Raw genomic sequence first — 19,948 nt, 5'->3', positions numbered from 1 at the left:
CAACGGAAGTTGAAGTGATTAGAATGTGTAACAATGGGTTAACCTGTTTAATTGGAATGGAAGGAAGAGAATAGCCAAAAGATTCATAGTCGAATTAGAGGAAAAGTTCTTTGCAAATAGTTCTTCCTTATTTTCAGGAGAGGTAATAAGATCAGTCCCATGAATGAGAGATGGAATGTTAGACCTGCCCTTGTTAATGACGCTGTTAAAGATTTTCTAAAAGTCTCTAGAGCCCAACTTCTGAGATTTAGTGAACTGAGAATAATGGATTTTAGCATCAGACAGCACCTTTTTACATCGATTTCTTGCAATAATAAATAGCCATTTGTTCTTAAGAAAGTTGTTCTTTTAAAATAGGTAAAAAAAATTTATATGGTTATAGCAGCTGCACACAAAGGTGAAAATCATGGAGTAGAATGAGACTTGACTTGAAACTGATGGAAAGGAATTAAAGCTTCTGTCCCTGCCTGGATCCAGGAGGTTATGTAGGTGGTGCATTTATTAGCGGAGAGAGAAATGACATCAGCCCAAAGAACCTCACAAAGAAAATTTTGAAGAGAGTTTCAGAGTCCAAAAAAGAAGTACAAAAAATACAAGTCTAAAGAAAAAGTTTTAAAAAAATGAAAAGTTCATAGAGATTAGAAATTTTCGATCAGAAATCTAAACAGTCTTGACAAGAAAGAAAACAATAAAAAACAAAAAGAATTGTGAAAGAGTGAAAAAGTGCTAAGTGGAAGGATATGAAAAAATGGTCAAAGGATTCAAACTTAAGACATAGACACTATCAAGGAGGCACAAGCGAAAATTGATGAGAAGAGTCAAGAAGATCCAGCATTCATCATCCTAGGCAGAAAACAATGTAACATAGGTTTACATTTATGTCAACCTAATAGATGATGAAGGGGTTCGAGGTTGGTTAATAGAATTATTCTGCTCACTTTAAAGTCTTTGCCTAAGAGGCCATTTACAAGACATTAGCTGGATGCAGTTAACATCTGCCCAAGTTGAGTATTTTGATTGAGGTACCAAGCCTTTACTCAACCAAGAGCCCCTAGGTGGTGGAATTTTAGCTGGATGCAGTTATTATCTGCCCATGATGAGTGTTTTTATTGAGACATCACCTCTAATTTTGGTCTACTTTTATGATAAAACTTACCGTTAACCGGAAAAATATAAAAAAAACTTTTTTATTTTGCAGATTTGTAATAATCTCCTTCAGCTCAATGCAAATTATAGTAAATTGAAATGTCTATTTTGACCAGGCTTATTTTATAAAAAAAGTTTTTCTTGCATAAAAATTTTTTTATTTTCCAATTAATTTTAATTATTTTATTTAAAATGAAATTCGGTTTGGTTGAAATTTGGTATCTGACCATTTTTAAGGGTACTTAATCCAAAGATGAAAATAAAAAAAATATATATATATATTCATTTTTTTGATTTTAAATACTTTTCTTGCATAATTGTCAACCTAAAGTTTCCATGTGATAAATGCAAATTCACAGTACCAGGGGAAAGCTTTTGTCTTCAATGCAGATAAATTAATATCAAGTAAAGAATCAGAAGAGAACAAGATAAATGACATATTGAAGATGATATGGAGAAAATAATTATGATAGAATCAACATGATAATTGCTCAACAGTACTTTGTGTGAACCTGAAGTATTTCTGCTAAAAGTTCATTTTAGAAGAACATTTTATTTTTGAAGAGAATAATAAACAAGTCAAAGAAGCAATTGTTGTAAAAATTGTAACTGTTCTGAATATCTCAGAATCTGATATTGTACCAAATAACATAAAAGTTCTAAAAGAGATTCAGATCAAAGCTAAAAATCTTGACTTCTTTGTTGAATGAATGAAGAAAAAACCTAAAATTCTTGATAAAAGGCACCAACTTGGTCAATTTTTAGCTATATATACTTCCACTAGAACTTAAATTATTCATAAAAAATAAAACATTTTAGTCTGAACTTCAAAACATCAATTTTTGAACTGTTTAGTGTTGGGATTTTAAATTTTGCATTTTTTATTATTTCATTGATAAGTGGTAAGTGGAATGACTGTCCTGAGCAGCAGTTCAATGGCTGTGAATAATCTATTTAAAATGCACAAATAATTATAATCAGTGAGATTGTAAAAAATATCACAGTTAAAGAATTCATTTAATGTTTTATGAAAGATATAGTAGTATACTAAATGTAGACGTTTTTATGAATAATATCTAATAATCTTAAAACTTCTAACTTTTAACAAGTTAACATGTGTTTTATAAAAGTCTTTTTATTTAGGATATAGAGTTGGTGACCCATGGTTTTAATAGATCTATACCTGCAATACCTCCAACAAATACTCCTTTTGAAGTTGCCCAGAAAGAACTGTGGAGAAAATACATTGCATGGGAAAAATCAAACCCACTTAAAGCAGATGACAGAAGCCTTGTTGTGAGGAGAGGTTTGTACATTTTTGCATTTATTTTATTATATATCTTTTTTTTTTTAAAGTTTACAGAATATATTTTTACCCTAAATACAAAAATTTGCAGAAGTGAATACATATATATGTTAGTGTTTGTGTGTGTTTATACTGCAAATTTAGGTCAACATGGTGCAAGTATATTTTTTTAACTTTAGTTTTAAATATAGTATACATTTCACACACGCAAAAACAGACTTTTTTTAAAAGTTTTATTACTCTATAACTTTGAGAAATAAATACTTTTTGGTGAGGCTACTTCAAGGAAAAGCAAGTTGAAAATGGTGTTTTAACATTATGGAAGAGTCAAACCAAAGTTTTACTTCTAGAAGTCCTTCTTGGTGTTAACCTGTTTTGTAGAACAGGACTGAGTATTTGTATTGAGATAAAATGAGAATAAAATGATTGCAATCCAAAGCTTAAGTGCTTTTCCTATCCTTACATTTAAATTGGGGTTCTTATATCAGAATTTTCTTTCTCCTGTGTAAGTTGTCTTGGTTAAGACAACTTGCACAGACAGCTTTACACTTGTCTTGACAACTAGGAGAACTTGTCATGGCTAAGGAGCCTCACATGTTCCATTCTGTCTACTATAGTGGTATAAAAAGTATCAAGTATATTGTCCTTCTATACCACTATTGATTGAAATCTTTTTTCTTTTTCTTTTTCTTTTTTGGGAGGGGGGAAATCTGCATCTACTTTTTAACAATCAGTAATATTTTTTATTTTTTCAAATCTATGTATTAAATCCCAACTCAAGATTGAAATGAAAAACTAAGAGACCTCATCTAGTGACAAGTGTTGTTAGATATTGGGTGTTGTTGTAAATTGTTGTTGTTGTAAGTTGTTGTTGGACGATGAAGTATAACTAATAAGTTATGTTTAATGACAAATATTAAATTTTTTAATTTTCAAAATTTTAAATTAAAAATTAACTTTTAAAGAATTTTTAAAATAATTTTTTTTGTTTGGTTTTGTACAGTGATGTTTGCTTTTGAACAATGCTTGTTGTGTTATTCTTTTCATCCTGATCTTTGGTATGAAGCTGCTTCTTATCTGGAAAACACTGGAAGAGAACTAATTGAGCGAGGAGTAAGGTTTTTGTTTATTATATAAGGGAAATCGGTACTGGAATAACTATTTTTTTAATTTTTTCTCTATTTTCTAAAAAAATGACTTTAAAATGTATCTGTAGAAATATATAAAACAGAGGTATTGATGTATGAGGTATTGAACCTCAATCATTTAGTGCACTACTTATAATTATCAGAGTTCTGTGTTCAGCACTAGCAACAGCGCTAGCAACAGCAAATATTTGTTGATAAATTAAATGATTATAATATACTAATTATATTAAAGAACAATATTGGGAAATTAGTTATGATAAAAACATTTCAAATAAGTTGGGGGGAATTGATTATGTCATTTCACATTTGACATGTCATTTCACAAGTATAATTGCATAGAGTATATTCCGTCATAAAATAAACAATTTTATGACAGAATATACTGCTACACAATTAAAATAAATGCGTGTATTGCAAAATATATTTTTAAAGTTACACGTTTGTTATTTTAGTACAGATCACCATTAAACACAATAAACTAGTTTGAGAAGAAACACCAAACCACCTGCAGTCATAGAAGTGGCGATACAAATTTTATACAATTTATGAAGTAAACATAGAAAACTAAAAATTTGAATCAATTTTTAATTAGTAGTAATTAAGTTAAAGGGTCTTTAATTCATAGTAGTTAAAGACTCATAACTTATTTATTTGTAAAGAGTTATCACAAAATTATCACAAAACCTATAAATAATATGAAAATTAAATAAATTTTCTATTTATTACTTACGTAGTCAGAATAACATATACTTGCTCTAACAACTGTTGTTATGCAACAACTAACTTTGCACTTTCCTATTTTACAAGGTAAAAAGCATTTGTTGCTTTATGGTAAAGATTATTTGACTCAAAATTTGATGCTACATGATTTGATTATTAGCATGAATGATTTGAATCTATAGAAACTAATGTAATGTATGTATCTTTAAAAACAAATGTAGTGTATGTATCTATAGAAACTAATGTAATGTATGTATTTATAGAAACAAATGTAATGTATGTATTTATAGAAACAAATGTAATGTACAATCAAACCTCTTTTTGTGCGGGAGATAGGGACCGCATAAAAGAAAACGCATATAAAAAAAATTGACAAATGTACATACATATTACACATTTTAGTTGTTGAGATTAAAATTATTGCGCGTTCAAAAATTAAATTATATGAGATTGCACAAAAAAAATCGCATAAAACAAAATGCACAAAGAAAGTATCGCATAAAAAAGGACCGCATAAAAAGAGGTTTGAGTGTATGTATCTATAGAAACTAATATAATGTATGTATCTATAAAAAGTAATGTAATGTATGTATCTATAGAAACAAATGTAATGAATGAGTTGAAAGTAAAAAATGTCTAAAAATACAAATGATTACAAGTATTATAAATTAGGAAAGTGTATAACTTTTTTTTGAAACTCTTTGCTTGATTTTGTTTTTATAGGATATGCAAGGTGGTCAAAAGTTATCTGAAGAAGCTGTTGCCTTGTATGAAAAAGCAACTTCTACATTTTTAAAAAACAACCTGTTGCTTCATTTTGCATATGCTGACTTTGAAGAGGTTAACAAATTTTATAAATATGTTTTTAAAATAATATGGTAGTGAAGTTGTGATTGAGCCCTTGCTTTTTATGCAATTAATTCCCAAAGCCACTATGACTCTGGTAGTACCGGGTTCAACTTGTTTTTCTGCTCAGCAGAGAAGCACGCTGAACCCGGTCAAAGACTTGTATTTTGGAGTTAAAGTGTAGAAAAATAATTGTAACAACAATTTAAAAAAATAAAAATGTATCCTTTTTAACTGTAGTGGCCCCCTCCGCCTTTGGAGGCAAATAACATAAAAATGTTGCAAAAGATTTTATTTTAATTTGAGTAATGACAACTGTTTAGAGTAGGAAGCGATTTTCAAAAGTTAAAGCTATATATGCCAAACTTCTTTCTGAAGATATTGATCCAACATTAGTGAGAAAGTTTATTTTTTTGTCTTTTGTTGTTTTTTTTAAAACTTTGGTTTTAAAAGTAAAAACCACCTGTTGTCAGACTCTGTTTTCAGAACATTTTGTTTTAACATTTATAGGTGTATTGTCAAAATATGAAATTTAGTAGACGTGCTGAAGGAATAACTGAAAGTCGAGCAGTTTTTAAAAAAGCTAGAGAAGACCCGCGATCTAAACATCATGTCGGTTTTATTATTTTACTTTATATATTACTTTTATATTACTTTTCGCTTATACCTAGATACTACCTGCCTGCACTTATTAAGGTATATTTAATGGGTGTGGGCATTTTTATTATAGTTATTATTATTAAAACTGTTTCTATTATCATAAATTTAAATAAGGAAACTAATTAAATGTAGTCGTTTTTTAAAAAATCACAAAAATGAAACATAATTGACTAGAACTTTTTTTGAAATAAAAATAAATGCATTCTGAATGTTTTTACTTTTTTTTATTGTTTACATATATCAACTGACAAATAGGTAGAACATGTGAGGAGTGCTGCTACATGGACTGACAGGTAGAACATACGAGGAGTGTTGTTACATCGACTGGCAAATAGATTGAACATTTGAGGAGAGCTCCTAAATTGATCGATAAATAGGTAGAACATGTGAGGAAAGCTGTTACATTGGTTGAGAGTTTTGGATGGGAGTTTTTAAACTTTTTCTAGTCTTCTAAATTAATTTTTTTTTTTTAAACATGAAGTTTACATGTTATGATAAAAACGACAAAGCAAGAGTATATATATATATATATATATATATATATATATATATATATATATATATATATATATATATATATATATATATATATATAAATTTATGTTAGTTATTTTAAAACTAGAGTGCTCAATGTTCTTAAATAACAGAGAAATAGTAAATTAGTAAAAACACTTATCTAGTTTTTATTCTTTAACAGCTTTTTTCTCCATCAGTAGATACATCAGGAAAAATGTTTAAACATCAAAAAAATTCAAATTATAGAAAAAATATTTCACAAGAAGTTGGGAATTGTTATAATTAATTATGTAATGACTGTAGTTATTTTGCAACCAGGAAGTTGCATCAACTACATTAGAAAATTAAAAAATCATGAAACGAGTTCTTTAGAATTAGGATAATTTTAGACTGGTCATTTGTTTTTATAATTTTTAAAAGGTACTTATTTTCATGTCTGCATTTAGAAATTTATTCATATTTTTTATTTAGTAAATTTTTTTGATCTAAATAAGTAATAATTTCAAATTTTTCTTGTAAATGTAGTATACATTTTTTGGAAATGTTATTATAGGCAAGTGCAGTTTTTAGAATAGATCAGTTTAATTTAAAATTAATATTTTTTTCTTTTAGTTGCCAAATATATTTTGACAGCATAGTCTCTTTTGAGTTTTTTTATGTTTTAAAGATTGTTTGTGGTTGGCATAACGTTTTTTCCATTTGCCCTCGGTTTAGTCAATATATTGTTTATCAGGGTTTTTTTTGTAAGTAAACAATGCATTTGTAAATAATATTTTTTTATAAGCATTTGCCATTTATAGGGCAGTCAATTTTTTGTTTGCAATTACAATTTTCAGTATTTTTTTCTTTGAGAAATTCATTTTTATTAATCAATGCAAAATTGTTGCCTTGATTCTTTCAATATTTTGTGCACAGCTATAGCTTACTTCAATAGTGTTTCTGTTAAAAATTTTGTGCAATTTATTAGAGGGAGGGAAATGTTTGTCTGTTATTTTTAAGAGTATTTTTCCAATATTTGTTGAAACATTTTTGCTGTAGGGACAGTTGAACCAATTTCTATTTCTATTTTGTTTTTTTTTGCAATTTTTGTTTCAAATTTGAGCTGAAAATTTTTAAATCCGCTTTTTTTAAGAGCATATTCATACACGCGTTTGCAAGAGTTAAAAATATTTTCATTAGAAGAGTTTTGATTTAGTCTATTGCTAATTGATATAGGAATTTGTTTAAAAATTTGAGGGGAGTGATTTGAGTTTATATTAATATACAATAATTCATCATTAGGTTTTTTATAAGGCCTATAAGAATTTTATGAGAAGTTAAATGTAGCATTAAGAAAATTCATAATTTTTAAATTAATGTTTATTTCAATTTGGAAGCCAATGTTTTTGAAAATTTTTATAATATTTTTTCTGATTTTGTCAAGTTAAGGCCCCGATTTTTTTTGCATTATTATTAAATCATCATCACGACACAAGCCTAATTGATTAAAATGAAATATTATAGCTAGGGAATTTAAAATATATAAGCCTACAAATTTGCAAATTTCTGCTCCATTGTGACTTCCCATTGTTACATCAAAGCATTCGTGCACAATTTTTTTCTTCCACACCTCATTATTAAAATAGAGTAGTTTTTTCCTGCAATGTTTAATTAAACGAATAGTGTCGTCTGTAATTTCAGTGTGGATTTTCTATGCATGCCTATAATATTATTTATAGCATGCTATGTTTACAAGAAAAATTTGAAATTATTACTCATTTAGATTAGTTTCTAAATGTAGACATAAAAATAATTTACAGTTTATACTGATTTTATAATTTAGCAGCCATGGCACATTGGTCATGCTTGGCTTTAGACCAAGAGATCTTGAGTTCACCACTTGTTTCAAAGTCTAAAAAAAACTTTCTAATCTCAAATAAATCTTGATACATTTAGTTTTTATTTTCAGATTTAGATTTTTATTTGTGTTTTTTTAAAACAAAAGATTTTTATTTGTGTGTTTTAAAACAAAAATTCTTTAAACAAACATTTTTTTCATAGGTTTTCATTTGCGCTTCTCTAATAGAACATTATTGTAATAAGGTAAAAAAATAAATTTTTCTTTTTTTATAATGTTTTTAAGTTAAAGTTACAAACAATTTAATTTTTAAAAATTTTGTTTATTCAAAACTTATTTAGGATCCAAAAGTTGCATCTAATATTTTTGAACTTGGTTTAAAGGTATTTTTTTCTTTTGCATACATAAATACATCAGGCTTGCTCACAAGGCTCATAATTTTTGTTTTGAAAACTTGGGCACTGCTCTTTTCAAGTGATTAAGTTGTCAAAATGAAATACTATATGCATGGTCATATAAGGCGTACAATTGCATGCCTTCTACAAGAAAACCTGATACATGCATAAATACATACAAACATACATAAATATATATATATATATATATATATATATATATATATATATATATATATATCTATATATATATATAAATATATATATATATATATATATATATATATATATATATATATATATATATATGTATATATATATATATATATATATATATATATATATATATATATATATATATATATATATATATATATATATACACATATATACATCAACCCTCGGAATTAGGCAAAATGAGGTAGGCAATAATTAGCCGAACTCAATCTTTTAGAGGTCAGCAAAAAAAATTGGTACAAAGGTCTTACCATAAAACATAAAAACAAGGTCAGCAATTTTTTGCTGACCTCAAACACTTTTACGATGGCATTACCGAATGCTGACCCTTCCAAGAGCTGAAACATAATATCTTCATAACACAAAATGTCTAAGGATTTTTAAAAATAATATAAAAACTTTTTCTAATTTTATTTATGAATTTATTATATTAATTGGGCCAATGTCAGTAGCGGCGTACCACAAGGAAGCGTGCTGGGACCGCTGTTATTTATAATCTATATAAACGATGTTCTAGATGTCTTAAAATATTATTCCTGTAAGCTTTATGCTGATGAAGGTAAATAAATTGCCAAAATATCAAATGAAGAAGATTCCCACAAATTACAAAGAGAAATAAATGTAATTGTAACTTGGACATAAATTTGGCTCATGAAACTGAATGTTGATAAATGTAAAGTTATGCATTTTGGCTATGGTAACCCTAAAATTTAGTTACAATATATCCTTTGGAAAAACTTGTCATGCCTTAGTCTCAACAGACTCTGAATGCCACCTTGGTGTGAAAATTACTTCTAATCTCAATTGGAAAAGGCATGCAACAAAATGTGCTTCCAAAGCCAACAGTGTCTTGGAATGAGTATAAACCTCTGGAAAAATTTATACATAACCTCATTTAGACCTCATTTAGAGTTTGCTGTGCCTACATGTAATGCTTACTCAAAAAAAGATATTAAATGCATTGACCATGTTCAACAAATGGCTACAAAAGTCTCTCACTTGCTAAAAATTTTGATTGCGAAATCTTACTACTTTAACAGATAGAAGAGCGCGTGCAGGCTGCATTCAACACATTCAACAGTACAAAGTTAAGAATAAATTAGACCATGTTAACTGGTATACCAAACCAGAAACTATTGCTCCACAACATGAATATTGTAAACGATTACATTGGAAATTGTAAAAAACTGTGCACACTGACACAACTTTTTCATTAACAGTGTCAATCACTGGAATAATTTGGATGATTTGACTGTGTTCCAGAAGAGTGTTGAAAGCTTTAAGAACAGTTTTGACAAAGAAAAATCAAACTAAGATATAACAAATAACAATGACCGGCACTAAGCCACTGATCTGCTTATAGCAGAACATGTACTCATGTTCTGTTCCAGGAGTTTCTCTTCTTGCAGTGTGTAATAATAATAATAAATTAACTAAAATTAATTGTTTTGTTTTAGGATTAATAATTTGGAATAATAAATTAACTAAAATTAAGTGTTTTGATTTTGGATTCTTCTTTCATCAAATTAGTCTTAAACCCAAAGAAAGTATGCCAAAGGGTGGGAAAAACCTGATATGAATAACAAGTAAATTATGTTAAAATGACTCTTTCCATTGACAGTTCATAAAAAATTTCAAGATTCTTTTATTGTTTCTTTTGTTAAGCTGAACATTAGTTACAAATTCTTTAATAATCTTATTTTGTATCTATCTATTCATACCCTCACTTGTGCAAATGACTAGAAGAAGCTCGTAAACTTAAGATGGTAATCCTCTTTGTGCCAGTATTATAATAAAAATGCTCAGTCCTGGTTTGCAAAAAAGCTTAAGGCAGCCAGAAAAGGTTTACAGATGTGTGTAAGTTGCTTTAACTCTTCTATAATTCATATTTGAATAAGAAAATGGTATTACCAAAACTTTTCTAAACCACACAAGGGTGTTTAACCTGTGTATATATTTATATTTATATTTATATATATATATATATATATATATATATATATATATATATATATATATATATATATATATATATATATATATATATATATAATTATTTATGTTATTAAATCTTAATTTGTTAAAATTTAATTATTTGTATCGTTAAGAAATATGCAGACAATGAAGATTATCTAAAGGCATATATTGACTATAAAATTGCACAAAATGGTAAAAAAAAAATCTTTTGTTTAAAAAACTTTAATTATTTTTAAATTTTCTAGAAATTTTAAAAATTTGTTTTATTTCAGATGATAATAATACACGTGTTGTGTTTGAAAGGTTACTGAGTCTTGTTCCAACTGAATTACGAAGGTAGTTTCCTATTAAATAAATTTCACAAGTTTCAAACTTTAGCTATTATTTGTTCAAGAGTCTTGAATAAAAAATAGACAGAATTTCTATGTTTAATATATAATATACTGTTGTAACACAGTTATAAACTTTCAGATTTTTTAGAATCAAAACATTTAAATTCAAAGTATAATAAAAAAGTGATTACATGTAATATTATTTTAATTGTTTTTCTTTAAAAAAAATATTTTATTCACAATTACATTGTTACAACTAAAAACTATTTTTTACTTATTATTCAGGTTGATTTTGTATGGAGTTTAACTAAATATTTTTTAGGTTTATATTGGGTCATTATATGGAGTTTGAAGCTCAGTATGGTGATTTGGGGAGTATTTTTAAAATCGACAAAAGAATGTGTGTACCTCGCCAGGTATTTACTTGTTATTGACAATTTTTTACCAAGTTTTTTTTACAAAAGTGAGTTTTTTTTAATATATATATTTATTTTTTGAGATTCTTTCAACCCTAAACTCAGAAACACAAACCTTGTTGCTGCTTTTTAGTTTGCTTGTTAAACAAGGTTTTCTGTAAATTAATTTTTATTTTTTCTTATTGTTTTTTTTATTTTATCTTTAAAAAAGCTTCAATAAGATTATCATCCTATAAAATATTTTAAAAAACTTTAGTTTTTATTGTTATTAGATGCTTTTTGTGGTTTTCTGTTTCTTTTTGTTTTCTCATTTTAATTACTTTCTTAGGAATACAGTAAATTCCTGTTAACTTGAACCTCCGAGGAAAACAGTTTGACTAAACAAATGTTTGACTTAAGCAAAGTAAAACAATTGTTATTGCTTTCAAGGGACTATAGAAAATAGTTCAAGATAATTAACTGTATTTCAGTTTGTTTGTTTTTTCATTTTATAAATTTTAATATAAATAAATTTATATATTTTTATTAGTTTTAATTTAAAATAAAGTTTTGATTTGATTTTGATTTTTGCTCTTTGTTGGCTTGTTTAAATAATGTTAAATTCTGCAAATTTCTTCATTTGTGGCTTGTTTAAATAATGTTAAATTTTGCAAATTTCTTCATTTGTGGCTTGTTTAAATAATGTTAAATTCTGCAAATTTCTTCATTTGGAGGTTGGCTTGTTTAAATCATGTTAAATTCTGCAAATTTCTTCATTTGTGGCTTGTTTAAATCATGTTAAATTCTGCAAATTTCTTCATTTGTGGCTTGTTTAAATCATGTTAAATTCTGCAAATTTCTTCATTTGTGGCTTGTTTAAATCATATTAAATTTTGCAAATTTCTTCATTGGTGGCTTGTTTAAATCATGTTAAATTCTGCAAATTTCTTCATTTGTGGCTTGTTTAAATCATGTTAAATTCTGCAAATTTCTTCATTTGTGGCTTGTTTAAATCATGTTAAATTCTGCAAATTTCTTCATTTGTGGCTTGTTTAAATCATGTTAAATTCTGCAAATTTCTTCATTTGAGGCTTGTTTAAATCATGTTAAATCTTGCAATTTTAAGGCTCATGAGGTAATTACTAATGACATTAGTAATTACCTCATGAGCCTTTATCGAGCTCAACACTTTCTTACTCCGGATTCTATTCTCTATCTCTATAAATCTCATCCGGCCTTGTATGGAATACTGTTGCCATATCTGGGGCGGAACTTCTAATGATGCGCTTTTTCTTTTAGACAAGGTGCAAAAACCCATTGTAAATGTAGTAGGACCTGCTCTAGCAGCCAACCTCCAACCATTATCACATCATCGCAATGTTGCTTCTCTTTCTCTTTTCTACAAATACTATAATGGGCACTGCTCTAAAGAGCTAGCCTTTCTTGTGCCATCTACTAAAATTCTACTGTTGTAAAAATACTAAAGTTCTCATGTTACTCGTCATTCAATTAAGTCTCATCCTTTTTCTGTGACTTTTCCTAAATGCTCGCAAAAACTCTTATTCGTCTAGTTTTTTTCCTCGAACATCAGTCCTTTGGAATTCGCTTCCTTCATTTTGCTTTCCTGATTCATACAATCTGCAATCCTTTAAGTTGTCTGTCAATCGTTATCTCGCTCTACACTCTTCATCTTTTCTCTTCCAGTAACTTCCAACTCTAATTAGTGGTTGCTTGCAGCATTGTTGGAAACGAAAATGTTTAGAATATATATATATATATATATATATATATATATATATATATATATATATATATATATATATATATATATATATATATATATGTATATGAATATATATATATGTATATATATATATGTATATATATATATATGTATATATATATATATATATATATATATATATATATATATATATATATATTAGTTATTATATTTACTATATACTTTGTCTTGATACTCCAGTCTTGAAAGACAGTTATCCTTTTTTTTATTGTATAGGTTAGCTTTTTCTTTTGCCTTTGTATGGAGTATTGTTTTTTTATTATTATTATGGCTGGTCTTTTAAATGATATCTTCTCTCTTTTAGATAAAGTTATAATTTGCAGTGTAAAGTTGTTGTACCAGCTTTAGTTGTTAAATATGTCTATCGCATCTTTGTAATTGTATCTTTAGATATCTCTATCACATCTTTGTAATTTTATCTTGTATCTTTCTCTCTTCTACAAATACTACCAGGTTGCTATTATTATTTGTTCCATTAACCAAAACCTTATCCTGTGTCATTTGTCATTCACTTCAAGGTCACTTTTTAAAATTTAATTGTTCTTTTATGCTCCAAATACTTGGAAATCTCTCCCACTTTCATTTTTTTACTACTCATAACAATTTATAGTTTTTCAAGTTTTCTGTCAACTGCTTTCATTTTCAAGTCTTTTTTCCTCTTTATTTTAATTTGTAACTTCAAAAGTGGTTGCTTGCTGTTTGTATTGTGTGAAATTATCTATTATTATTATTATTATTATTAGTAGTAGTAGTAGTAGTAGTAGTAGTAGTAGTAGTAGTAGTAGTAGTAGTAGTAGTAGTAGTAGTATTAGTAGTAGTAGTAGTAGTTGTAATAGTAGTAGTAGTAGTAGTAGTAGTAGTAGTAGTAGTAGTAATAGTAGTAGTAGTAGTAGTAGTAGTAGTAGTAGTAGTAGTAGTAGTAGTAATTATTTATTTTAATTTTATTGATATTATTGAAATTTGTATAAAAAAATTTTAATGAAAGTTTTACAGATGTTTTTTTTTGAAAAAAATGACATTTTTAAAGAAATCCCATGGTTTTTACTTCGTACAGCGTACAAGAAAAATTTTGTGTTGATTGATAATTGTCTCGTTTATTGTTTAAATTCCTTTTTTTTCCGTTTAAATTCTCATTTTTGTCAGCTTTTTTACAAATTTAAATATTTAGTTATAATACTTTTTTTTACTGAATTGATAATCAGCATAAAAAGTGTTCTAGTGTTGTTCTGCATGATTTTTTCTACTATTGAAATTCTAGTCATTGTTAAACTTGATATAAATGTTTGTCATTATTCATTATTTAGGATGGTGTTGATGAAAGAGATACTACGATGTTAATAGAACGTTACAAGTATTTAGATTTACTACCATGTTCATTAAGTGAGTTGAGAAGTATGGGATATACAGCAGTAAGTTTTATATTGCTAAATTTGATTGTTTATGTTTAAAAGGTATTGAATAACTGATTGATCTTTTTCTATAGAGGGTGACAAAGGTTAAAAACTTGGATAATTTGACCCCTGCTCCTATTGCTGATACTAGTATTCAAGTTGTAAAAAAAGAGTTACCAAAACCAGATGTCAACCAAATGAAGCCTTTTAAACCAACTGCTGCTGTTAATAATCGAGGTGATATCACCCAATTATTTAAACTTGATTGTTTCAATTAAAAATAAAAATTAATTGAATTAAAAATAAAAAAATCCTGTTATTAATAAAAATTTTAATTCTGGTCATAGTCATTGGAAATATTGCATCAGGTGGTGTATTTGCTCCTCCTCCAGCTGTTGCTGAATTATTGCAAGCTTTACCTCCACCAATGAGTTTCAGGGTAATTTTTAGATAAATATATTGTATACTTTGTTACTACATTTTATACTTAGTTGTTTAATTTTACTTTCGTAACTGAATTAAATATTTCAAAAATCATTAAAAAAATTTATAACTTTTTTTTGCCAGGGTCCATTTGTTAATCTTGATAAGCTAATTAATCTTATTTCAAAATGTGTTCTTGATGAAAGTTTAAAAGGTAAAATGTTTTTAATATTGTTAATTGTTTTTTTTTTTGTTTTGTTTTTTTTATTGACCAATAACAGACTATGAATGGTCACAAAATAACAGGCAGTTAATGGTACACATAAACTTTGTTAACTCTGTAGTTTTTATTGATATTTTCCAGATGTTATAAATCTTCAAATTTTATATCCTTTTATCTCAACACAAATTATATATAATTATTTGAATCAAATTGGGCCCTTGACTTTTTGTACAAGAATTATATTGTTTGCATATTACATATACATACATATGCATGTTAAATTATTGAATCATCAGATAAATGTAAGTCTACATACTAGATAATAATACTACATAAAAAAGACATTCTATGAACCAAAAGCAAATTGATTACAATCAGCTGATTGATTTTTTGTCAAGACTGCAGTATGTTGTGTTATTATTTATCAAAAGCCTGTCAAAAACTTTTGCCTTACTGCTTCCATCTAATGCAAGATATAAGTGTGCCACGGCCGCACATATAACAGGCTGTTATAAATGCGGTCGTGGCGCAGTAGTTAGAGCGCTTGCTTTATAAGCAGGAGATCCAGGTTCAAAATGAGCTTTGGACATTTTCGCGTCACGGTAAGGAAGGAGGCATGAACTTCCTGATTAAATGCACTTCCACGGTGCTCTGTGACAAGGCCATTAGGTCTTCTTGAGGCACCTAAAAAAACAAAAAACAAAAAAATGGTCATAACGACAGTTGCTATCAGTTAACAAATTAGCAGTAAAAAGAGAGGACCTTTTATTCTCAGAGATGTACTCAAGATGCGATATTAGTAGTTTTTAATTTAAGACTTAAAGACTTCGCTAGTAATAGTAAAAAAACAATAGGGCAATAATTAGAGGGGTTAAAGTCATATTCAAAGTTTTATAAGTTGGAACCACAAATACTATTTTCCAGCATACAGAAAAATAAGATTCAGTTTTTAAATAGTTTTGAGAGAATTAAATAGAGAGACTTTAGGAGAAGTTTAAGTTAGAACAGTCAAGACACAAATGCTTGACCACTGTAGTAGAGTTAAGTAGTAGAGAAAAATAACTTTGGCAACAAAACCCAGAGTGGTTTGGATGTGTAGCAATCCACTAACCTGTTTCTTTAAGATGATAGGAAGAGTGTGGTCATCAGATTGAAGAGGTGATTAAGAGAAAAAGTTCTTTACAAATTTTTACGTCTATAGGATTCTTTGTAAAGGTAATAAGATCAGACCATGTATTCCATCAGTTGGAATGATAGACTTGTCTTTGGTAGTTAAACTGTTAAATGTTTTCTAAAAGTTTGTTGAACCTAACTTCTACAATAAAGTATGAGATTTAGTGAGAATAATGGAGCTTAGAGTCATCAACTACTTTTTGCATTGATTTTCTTAAAACAACAAGACCCTTATATGCAAGAGAATTTTCCGTATGAAAAAAACAAAATAATTAATTAGAATTAGAAAAGGCAGCTGCACAAGAAAGTGAGAACCATTGGGTAGCATAAGGATTGATTTGAAATTGACAAACTTGCATATCTGCCTGTTTCTAAAAACAAAATTAAACAACCCTTAAGTGTGTTCAATATAATAAAAAAATACTGGATTTAAAAATCTTAGGGGTTGCACAAGACCCTTATACATCAGACGAGTCCCTAATATTATCAAAAAAAAATTTTTCAGAGGTATGTTATGTTGTGTCTCAAATAAAGCGAAGTTATAAAAATTTTACAAATAAATTATTTTTAATTTTAGTGAATAGAAAATTAAATTTTTTAAACTAAAAATGAAAAAAAGGGAATTAAACAAGAATTTTTGATTATAGTTTTTTTTTTTTCTCAATGTTTTTTATAAATTAATTCATAATTTTAAAATTTTTATATGATTTCACTTCATTTGCTGCAATTATCAGTGGAGATCAGCCCAAAGAGGCATCAGCCCAAAGACTGTTACAAAGAAAATTGCAAAGGACAAATGTTTTAGTGGGATCATATTGTGACTTGAACCATTCAAATGAGAACAATAGGAAAATGAGTACTAGGTTCAGATACCCAAATCAAGGAATGAAGTAAGTTGTTAGTCTGGAAAATGAGAAAGGCAAATATTAGCATATACTAAAGCTCAAAAGCTTTAGTATTAGCAGGGTCAGTAGTACTAAAGCCAAACCATTCAGTGTGATGAGAATTAAAATGAACAATAACCATATTGGCTAATAGATAAAGAAAATGGCTTTTTTCTGATCAATGTGATCAGAAATAACATCAAAAAGAAAGCAGTCTTGAGAAGAGAACAATAAAGATTAAAAGTAAAGGTGATTGAGTGAGAAGGTGCTAAATGGAGGGACATCAATGACAAAAGAATCACCACAAGCTTTTAACCTGATTTCATAACAAATAGAAGAGTTGGTATGTAAATGTATGCCCAGGCTCAGCATGTAAAACCTGAAGCTTACTTATGCCAGTAGTAAAGTTCAAGTTACTGCAAACACCACAATTATTCGTAAAAAATAGATTGAAAAATCAAATTGCAGTGATGGTTTTTTATCTTTTAGTTTATTAGAAAACTTGACTCAACCATAGATAATGCATGACACCCTAAGCAATGTGGTATGTAACTCCCTCAGGTAAATTATGTCTCTCCCTCAGGTAATATGTATTTATGTCTCTCCCTCAGGTAATATGTATTTGTCTCTCCCTCAGGTAATATGTGTTTATGCCTTTGTAACGCCTTAAGGCTTGCAATCACTTATGAATTTTAACTTGTAAATGTAGTTGAATCTGCTCTATAAATTTGTCAAGCTTGAGCCACTGTCCCATTGTAGTAAGGTTGCATATTTTTCTCCTTTCTACAAATACTTTCGTGATTGCTGCTCACATGAGCTCTCATCCCTAGTTCCATCAACCAAAACTCATTCTCGCTTATAGTGTATCTGCTCCTTCATGCTCTAAAAACCTTTTTTTGTCTTGTTTCTTTTCCTCGCACATCATTGCTTTGGAACTTCTTCATCTTCATGTTCTCTCAACTCATATATAATAATAAACACTCATACTAACGTCTTTTAAGTCTTGTTTTCTTGCTCTTTAAAAAATTCTTTGTTTTCTGTTAACTCTCTACTTAAATAGTGGTTGCTTGCAGCCTTGTCAGGAGTAAATTGATTTAAAAAACTCGTTAAATTAATATTTTTTTAAAAACATTACTAATAACTGTTTACCAGACTTCTATCACCTAACATTTGCATGCTTTTCTATGCTATTTTGCCAACATATTTTTGCCTAAAGATTGAAACCACACAAATGTATAAAAACACTAGCTTGTGTATAATATATGGATAAATACTTTTTTTTTTTTTGAAGAAAAATAAAATTCATAAGGGTGATTGTTGCCCTATGTTTATGTAGTTTTCTATTATATTTCTTTATATATTAAAAAGCTGTTTTAGCATCAACCTTGGCAGAAAATCGAGGCTTAAAACGTTCTGCTGGAGATAGCGACGATGAATCATCCTTCCAGCCTCCTGCAAACGATATATATCGAGCAAGACAGCAAAAAAGAGTTCATCCAGTCTAGTATATTTTAGTTATCATTTTACAATGATCTATGAATGAAACGATGAAAGTGCATACCGGTCTTCGCTAAGAAGATTTCATCTTCCGCATGTTATATATAAACTTTTAAAGGTTTATCGACATAACGGCGCCATGTTAATAAAAAAATCTTCAAAAAACATATTATTGAAAGATAAATATACTTCATGGCTCGGTTGTTTATAAATGTAAACATGTGTAACGCTATTTTCAGTTTTATTTTTAGTGATATAATCATGCATTATTGGCTGTTTTTTAGTTATTAGTTTATAAAATTATTTTTAAATATCTTGCTTTACAAAACTTTGTGTATTTGTTTATCAGTATTATGACCATCAAATATTTACTTATAATATATATTTTAATGGTTTAAAATAAAAAAATTTTAGACATAATTTTTTTTTTTCAGAAATTATAAAAATTTTTTAGAAAGTTTTTTAAAAAATTTCTGTCAAATGTATACAACTTTAACAAATAGTATACAAGCTTAAACAAAATTAAAAATGATTAAAGATGTTCGTTTAAAATTAAATGTTCGAATCTTAAACGAGTATACTATATTAATAATGATAATAATAACATTGTAATTACAAACTAAAATAATTAAAAAGTTGCACTACGATTATTTTTTCCTACGCAAATGTGACTAATATGCTCAGAGGATAACTTGTCTAGTCCATAGTAATAAACATTGCAAAGCATAATTTTATTGAATTCCCCTTATCTTATTTCACGCTGTTTAAACTTTATAAGGTCATAATTTTGCTTTTGTAAGTTAAACACTTAATAACAAATGAATAGTTTAATGCAATTTATTGCTGGATTCGTTAATCTATTTAAATTAAGTTATATAATATAAACTTTTCCCATTAATCTATGTTATTTCCAAAAGTTAAACTTATATTCGACTTTAGGAGTGAAAACAAGAATTTTATTTTTATGCTGGAAAACAGATGATTCGAGCTCATCCATAAATTTCTTCACGCAACTTTGACTCTTTCCATCAAAAGGGG

The 19,948-nt window shown here is 27.7% G+C and overlaps 1 protein-coding gene across 4 annotated transcripts in view; it reads left to right on the top strand.

Moving 5' to 3' along the window:
• The window catches only part of LOC100201067 (cleavage stimulation factor subunit 3), a 42,701-nt gene extending 23,463 nt beyond the window's left edge, over positions 1-19,238 (top strand). For 2 of the 4 annotated variants that reach the window (XM_065814457.1, XM_065814459.1), the window contains 15 exons: positions 2,290-2,452; positions 3,456-3,565; positions 5,044-5,160; positions 5,490-5,561; positions 5,677-5,778; positions 8,383-8,424; positions 8,521-8,562; positions 10,920-10,980; positions 11,061-11,124; positions 11,443-11,536; positions 14,624-14,728; positions 14,803-14,947; positions 15,058-15,149; positions 15,278-15,347; positions 18,791-19,238. In XM_065814457.1, coding sequence (XP_065670529.1) covers positions 2,290-2,452; positions 3,456-3,565; positions 5,044-5,160; positions 5,490-5,561; positions 5,677-5,778; positions 8,383-8,424; positions 8,521-8,562; positions 10,920-10,980; positions 11,061-11,124; positions 11,443-11,536; positions 14,624-14,728; positions 14,803-14,947; positions 15,058-15,149; positions 15,278-15,347; positions 18,791-18,918 — 1,407 coding nt within the window. In that variant the 3' untranslated portion in view covers positions 18,919-19,238. Of the gene's footprint in view, positions 1-2,289; positions 2,453-3,455; positions 3,566-5,043; positions 5,161-5,489; positions 5,562-5,676; positions 5,779-8,382; positions 8,425-8,520; positions 8,563-10,919; positions 10,981-11,060; positions 11,125-11,442; positions 11,537-14,623; positions 14,729-14,802; positions 14,948-15,057; positions 15,150-15,277; positions 15,348-18,781 lie in introns of all 4 variants that reach the window. The other 2 variants (XM_065814456.1, XM_065814458.1) reach the window with 1 other exon arrangement.
• The last annotated feature ends 710 nt before the right edge of the window (positions 19,239-19,948 follow it).

Source organism: Hydra vulgaris, chromosome 12 (assembly GCF_038396675.1).
Source record: "Hydra vulgaris chromosome 12, alternate assembly HydraT2T_AEP".
NCBI classification, from domain to species: domain Eukaryota; kingdom Metazoa; phylum Cnidaria; class Hydrozoa; order Anthoathecata; family Hydridae; genus Hydra; species Hydra vulgaris.
This window is presented reverse-complemented; position numbering and strand designations above follow the sequence as displayed.